This window comes from Gymnogyps californianus, chromosome 24 (assembly GCF_018139145.2).
Source record: "Gymnogyps californianus isolate 813 chromosome 24, ASM1813914v2, whole genome shotgun sequence".
NCBI classification, from domain to species: Eukaryota; Metazoa; Chordata; class Aves; order Accipitriformes; family Cathartidae; genus Gymnogyps; species Gymnogyps californianus.
In genome coordinates, this window is record NC_059494.1 from 475,993 (window position 1) to 483,323 (window position 7,331).

General features: G+C 39.7%; 1 protein-coding gene across 4 annotated transcripts in view; it reads left to right on the forward strand.

Annotated features, from left to right (window-relative positions):
- PTBP1 (polypyrimidine tract binding protein 1) overlaps window positions 1–7,313 on the forward strand; it is a 31,648-nt gene extending 24,335 nt beyond the window's left edge. For all 4 annotated transcript variants that reach the window (XM_050910455.1, XM_050910457.1, XM_050910459.1 and 1 more), the window contains 5 exons: window positions 2,223–2,256; window positions 2,752–2,844; window positions 3,219–3,435; window positions 3,678–3,755; window positions 4,159–7,313. In XM_050910455.1, the coding sequence (XP_050766412.1) occupies window positions 2,223–2,256; window positions 2,752–2,844; window positions 3,219–3,435; window positions 3,678–3,755; window positions 4,159–4,291 (555 nt within the window). In that variant the 3' untranslated portion in view covers window positions 4,292–7,313. The remainder of the gene's footprint in view (window positions 1–2,222; window positions 2,257–2,751; window positions 2,845–3,218; window positions 3,436–3,677; window positions 3,756–4,158) is intronic.
- The last annotated feature ends 18 nt before the right edge of the window (window positions 7,314–7,331 follow it).

Below are 7,331 nucleotides of genomic sequence, written 5' to 3' on the forward strand. Positions count from 1 at the left end.
GCTTGACCTTGTACCTGTGCAGTATTTCCTCTGCCATGTGCTTGCACATTTTCCCTTTCCAAGATTCCTGGAAGTTTTTCCTTAGCTAAACCCCTTAACAGCTCACAGATTACATTTTCAATTCTACTTAACTTAGTGAGTTGAAATATTTGGGTTTCTTTAAAAATAAAGCAAGTAATATTTAAACAAAAATCTTCTTTAATGAAAGACAGCATCATAAGAGAATTTGATACGGGTATCTTGGATTTTTCTTCAGTCAGCTTTTGGCTCTTTGTTGGATTGAAAGTGTAGAATCTTCTAGTGTGTGCAGTAGAGTATGATGAGTCTCTGCTGAAAAACACTTTAACTGGTGGGACTGTGCACACAAGTTAATACTACTTTGCAAAGCTCTAAAACTTACCAGTGATGTCAGAGTAACCACAAAACCTCTTTTGCATCAAAGGGGAAGCCTGGATGTGATGAATGATCAAAACGTTTAACTTTTGATGAGATGAACCAATTGAATCAGTATTTCAGACTACTCTTTTTATGTGTCATTGCTGTTTTCTCCAGGGCATGAAATAATGGCAGGGACTGTGATACAGCTTTGGTTTGGATGAGTGCTCTTTCTACCTAGGAACTCCTCTGCCATTCCAGGAACTGTTATCTCTGGCTTGGTCCCATGACTTGCTGTTCAAACAAAAGTCTTAAATGTTAAGAGCTGGCATCATTACTCTCAACCAGTGCGATACTGTCAAGTGTGTGTTTCTTGGGATGATGTTGCATTGTCTGGATGGCAGTGACAGGACAAAGGACTGTGCTGTACCTCTGTTTAATTTGCACGTGTTCACAGCTCTGAGCAGTGTCTGAACGGTGTGCACAGTTCTTGTTTGAGTCGGAGCAAGCAGTTATTTCATGCCTTGTATTTTTTGATGAGCTCTTCACTATCCATCCAGCTTATCTTTGGGCTAGAGAGACTTTGATACTTGGACTGAAGCTGTGAACTAACAGACCTGAAACTCTTCCCATTGCCTGTATAATCAGTGTTGTAGAAACTTACCTGTGCCACAACCAGTTAGTTAAGAGACAGTATTTCTCTGGAGTGACTACTTTGTGATAATGTATAAGGTTTTTTTCTGAATCGGAATCATGGAAACTGAAATTCCTCCATTTTTCCTTTCCATGATGAGTGGAAGAAGTCTGTGTGTCTCAGCTTGCATTGACTTTTATTTTGAATGCAGACTCTTGTCTGCGTGCAAAGTTAGTGCTGTCAGTGGGAGCAGAGATGCTTTTCCTGCCTTTCTGGCTGAGTAACAGCAGTTTGGGGTTTCTGCATGGTGAGGTCAAGCCACGGAGATGGAAGGGAATAGACCTCTGTTGCCAATGAGGTACCAAGTTCCTATATAGCAGGCGCTTCTAGTAGACCTTTGAGGTTGTTTGTAGTGGTAGAGCTGCTCATCCAGATAATCTTTTGCTTTAAAGGCAGTGATTGGTATCTAAATTGGACTTTCCTTGTTTTGTTACAGCTAAGTATTGCATTATGGATTGCTTCCTGTAGTCACTGGTCCTAAAGCAGCAAATACAGCTGTGTGTTTGACTTGATCCATGAAGTCATTTCTTCTAAGAAATTCTTGTAATCAGAGAAAATATTTTTAGTCAAATTTTAGGGAAGACCATTGCAATTTAATACAATATTAAAGCCGGTAGAAGTCACTCTGTTGTGATACTGTCTCTTACTTCTTTGTATATCTTAAGTAAAAATGCCTTTTCTTTATCATTGTGTTCCACTAGGTAAAACCTATTAACTGTTTCTGTAAACAAGTTATTGTATGTAGAATTCTATAAATCTGACTGATGGAACACTACATATTTCCTTATGTATTTACTGACCTGTGTTTTTTGCTACTTTTTTCTTTTCTCCCCATCCCTGAATTTTTTTTCTTCCCCTGATCCGGAATTTCTTTGCCAACTGACTGCACGGTACTTCTGCTTCCTGTTGTTGCTTGAAACAAAAAATAAAAACATTCCCCTTCCAAAAAAAAAAAAAACCCTGCTCTTCGGAAACCAACCTGCCCTTCAATATTAACCATCTTGAAAACTTCATCATCCATCAACCAATTTCGCCATTTCCTGCGGGGACTCTGCCCTTCCTCGTTGTGGACGATTTGTGCAACCTCGCTCTCCCCTTCGATTCCTTACCTCTTCCCTGTCCCTCCGCTGCCTTGCTCTGCTGTTCTCTAAAGAGAGTTACACCCCAATGCCTCTTTATTCTTTTCGGTATGTTATTATTCACACTTTTTATTACCTTGTTTTTCATTTATTTGAGATTACTTTTTTTTGATACTTCAAAAATGTACAGTTTGCAGTTTGCCATTTTTTGAATGCATAATTTCATTTTTACATTGTTTACTTAGTTTGCTATTTAATTTAGTTTGCCTTTATTTTATGTTCAGTTATGCATGGTTTATTGCTTTGCATGTCTTTTGTAAGAGTTTTAAATTGTGATAGCATGCTAAATTGTCCAGTCTTCTGGCAGTAAGATTTTTGCTTTTTGCTGAAACCCAGTGTCTTTTCTTTAATGTATTGTTCCATTATTATTCTGCTGTATAAGAATTTTCCTTAATTAGAGCAGAATAAGTAACCATGGTTGGAATGAGATCAGTTCTGGTTGTGAATGAATGTTTTTGCTGTTGGATTGATTAGCTAATAAGTTGAATGAGACTTCATTTTTTCCCCTACCTGAGACTATTCTTGTTTCCTCACTTTTTGAAGGAGTCTATGGTGATGTGCAGAGGGTGAAGATCTTATTTAATAAGAAAGAGAATGCCCTAGTTCAGATGGCTGATGGAAACCAGGCCCAGCTTGGTAAGCAAGCTTAAAAGTATCTGACTGTTAGCATTGAGACCTAACGGTAATTAAAGCTTTAATATCAGTACTCTCTTCTCTACCAAAAAAGACCCAAAACCTGAATGTGTCCATGCACTTAATTGCTTGCCTGCTTATGTGGTATGGATTTGGGGCAGCTCTGGAAAAGGTATGGTTTGTTTGTGCAAGATAATCTAGAGGGAAAATAGAATAAACAATACAATAAGGCAAAGTAACAATGTCTGTCATGCAGTTCCTGGAGGATGTGGTATCTGTCAGAGGGAAGAGCTAGAATGAAATTCTAGCTTTGATTTAAGTATCTGAACAAAACTATGAAATGCCATTGTAGTCAGTGCTGTCTTTAACCGTTGCAGCCATGAGCCATTTAAATGGTCAGAAGCTTCACGGCAAGCCAATCCGTATAACGTTGTCCAAGCATCAGACAGTACAGCTTCCCCGCGAGGGACAGGAAGACCAAGGTCTGACTAAGGACTATGGAAATTCTCCTCTACATCGTTTCAAGAAACCAGGCTCCAAAAATTTCCAAAACATCTTTCCCCCTTCTGCCACTCTTCATCTGTCCAATATTCCGTAAGTATCTGCATGGAGAGTTCCTGTATGGCTGAGTAAAAATGTTTGCAAATTTAGTGTGAGAGTGAATATGGTCAGCTTCTTGCTGCTAGCAGGAGGAAAGCTTGCCCATCTTCCTGTTGTTCTCATAGCCTTTCCAGTCCAAGAGGCTACTGGTAGAGAACTTAGAAAAGGCTCTGAGAACTGATTTTTAGAGATTAGTCTGTCAACATACATTTGACTGGAAACACTATTTGTTTCAGACCTTCAATAACTGAAGAAGACCTTAAGATGTTGTTTTCAAGCAATGGTGGGATGGTCAAAGGATTCAAATTCTTCCAGTAAGTGTTTTCTCTTATGTCATGTCCTTACACTGGGCTTTTCAGTATGAGAAGGGTAGGAGTACTTAGTTCTGATCAAATTCCAACTCGGGCTAAGTGAAAGATGAGCAGAATCATCACTAATGTAGTATTTGATTCTCTGGAATAAAGAATTCCAGAGTAACCCTGAATTGAGTGCATGGCAAGTATGAGTTGAAGAAAACTAGGGTAGCTGAGTGGGAAGTTGGGATGTGTGTTTATCATGCAGATATACTCTTCCATATAAAAAGAAAGTATATCACAATTACCCGGGTAGTTAATTTTCTGCTGGCCTTGTTGAGTGCTAGATAAGAAAACTTGCATCGAGTTGGGGAAACGCTGCATACGGCGGTACTGAATGTGACTTAAACTTCTGTCTTGTCAGGAAGGACCGTAAAATGGCTCTGATCCAGATGGGCTCTGTGGAAGAAGCCATTCAATCACTCATTGACCTCCATAATCATGACCTGGGTGAGAATCATCACCTGCGTGTGTCCTTCTCGAAGTCCACCATTTAAAGCTTTGGAAGGCGTGAGACAAAATGGACTTGACTTAAAACCTCTTGGGTTCAGCCTTGACCTTAAAAGGCTGAACACTAGGGTTTCAACTTCCATCATTCCAGAAAAAAAGCCACTTTAAAAATGCAGCTGAAGTGACCTTAAAAGACCAGAGATTTTATTTTTTTAAAGAGAAATCAGTTTACCGGTTTTTAAAAAAAAAAAATTAAATCTAATTCATATTGCTAACCTTGCGGTGATGGGTAACAATCTTGACTGTTCAAATAAAAATCACAAGTTAAAGTTTACACTTTGGAACCTGCTCTGGGAAATTCCCCTCCCTTCCTGCTCCTTCTCCCCCAAAAAGCAGATCCTAACAAGTTTATCAGGTTTCACATTGATGCCTTTTTTATTTTCTTTACCCATCCATGCCTTGAAAGACCTAAAACCACTGTGTAAATTCACTTTAGCGCCTTTGAGTCAGGATTTTGCAAAATGCGTGGTGTATAGGAGCTCCCAACTCACCCAGCACAAAAATAAGTTGCGTTGATCCTACCTTAACTGTGCATCTGCTGTCCTGTGCCTTAAACCTTTTACTTCTTTGGGGAAAACATCTGAACTGCAGGGAGTGGATTGGGAGAGTTGAGGGGAATGAGTGAGCTCTGGCCTACTGGATCAGCTTGTTGTAGTGAAGGACAAGTGAAGCTGGCAAAGTGGATAAAGAAAATATTGGGCTTTGACTCTTCAGGCAGTTGTATCCCACTGTCCGTGAAATGTCTCAATCTGCGTAGTATCATGTGTCTTCATGCCACTTTCCAATCTGCTTGTGGTTTATCGCCATCTGCAAACTGTCAAGTGGGAGTTATTTAAGATCCTTTGTCCGTAACATTCAGACTAAGCAGAAAGGTCTGGGTGGGGAAGCATTCCCAAGACCAAACGACATTCCATTGTCAATAGCAAATCAACAGGCTCTGCCCTTCACAAGAGCATTGATCGAGATACGAAATTAACCACTGTTGGACGCTTGTGAAGATGAATCATTATGAGTTTGTCGAAATTGTGTGTGTATATATATATATCTAAATACCTGGCTAGGATTTGAAGAATTATTGGATATCCCACATTTAGAAAGGTGTTCATGTGAGTCACCTTCGTGCCCCTAATTTGAGATTAACAAGACCAATGTAGCTCTGCCATCATTCTTATAGCATGTCTTCAGCATTTGAGCTTTTTGTTTTAATTCTTGTATTATACTTTTTGATGCCGTTGCTGTCATCTGTGCCTAGCAATATTTCCAGTTGACCAAATATTCTAATCTCTTTATATGCAAAAGAAATAGTTTAAGTACCTTTTTATAGAATGATAAGATGGTATAAACGTAATCTAAATTTACTCCTTTGTGGTATTACCCTTGTATACTGTACTTTCTTATTTTATTTTTTTTTGTAATTGAAACTGTAGGGCAGGAATTTAGTTATCAGGCTGAGGTCATGACTGAGGATGAGTAATGTAATGAAATCGATAAAACATGTTAAGCAAGCAGACTTTTAAAGCAAAGTGTTTGAGATAACAAGCCCAAATAGCTTGTGAATTTAAGTAAAAGGACCCAGGCTAAAGTTTTTACCTTTTTAACCTATAAGCCCAGATAAGTTATAGGAAGGGAATTTATTAAAAGTAGAATGCAGCAGATCGTTGTTTTTTCCCAATGATACAACCATTTTTTTTTTTCTGGCTTACAACTCTTTCCCGGGCCATTCTGCCTTCTATTTTGTGTAATCCGATGTTGCCTTACATTTCCCTCTAACCTGCAACCTGTTCGGATGCAAAATAACAAGAATCTTGTACTTTTTTCAGGGTTTTTCTGCAAATTGTGGACCAAAGTTTGTTTTTTAATTGTCTTAGTGTTGCAAGTTATGATTTCCTTGCTTAGTGTGGGAGCTCTTGACTTGCCTAGCACTGAGTGTTTGGAAAAGTCTTAACTTTTCTTAGTTCCTCCCTGAACTCTTGAGGATGTGAATTATGCTGGAGAAGTGTGTGAAGTCTGAGTGAGGGTTCAGCTTGGGTTGCTGGCATGAGATTGGTAATCCTTGTCTGCCTTAGTCTTCGGTTTGTGGCTGAGGAGTGTGAAGCCATCTTCAATGAAAGCGTTGCCCCGGCTGAGCTGGGAAGGTTCAGCTGACGAGCAGGCACTGGTTTCGGTTACCTCTAAATCTGGGTAAGCCTGTTAGCGAAGCCTTGTGATCTGCCTCTCTGGAGAGCTCCGTGTTTCCTTGCCAGCATCTTACGTTCAGGAGGGCAAATTCAGGTGTCTTGGTAGCTGTTGTCAACTAGAGTTAGTTTGCTCATCTCCCTCCCCGAGTGAAAATTCCGTTCCTCTTGCAGCCAGGGAGCGCCGGCTGTCGGCCGCTGCTCCTGAGCGTGCCGCAGGCAGCGCTCCCCTGTGTGAGGATCCGTGCGCAACCCAAGCGGAACAGCTGTGGTTTAACTTCTAAATGCATTCAATCAACCTCACCCAAGGCACTGGGGAGAGGCTTATTGGAATGAAACCTGTCTGGTGGCCTTGAACATTGATTTGGTCAACCCACAGGCTATATATATTTTGCAAAATGCAAGCAAATGAATTGAGGTAACCCCGGAACCCAGGCAATTGTGGGTTTTTCCTTTGGATCCCTGTGTTTGCATGTAAAGAATGTGAGTAACAAAAGGGTGTACATATTTATAATTTTTTTATACCTGTTGTAAGACATGAGGGGGCAGCAAAACCCAGTTTTTTATGGTGAACAGATGTATTGTATATTTTGATAACAGCTATTACAGGTTCAGTATTGTGGAAGGTGGGGTGGGGAGGGTAAGCATACACAACATCAGAATTCCATTGCCTCTTTCAAAGAATGTTTGTAATGCAAAAAGAAATGAAATTAAAACTATTTTATAACAACCTTTGTACCTTTCTGTAGCTCCATTATTTACTGTTCAGATTGTAGAAAGCAGTTATTGGCCAGTCTGTACTTGTGCTTTCAATAAATTTCTTCTGTATTCTTTGCTTCTGATTTTCCTATCT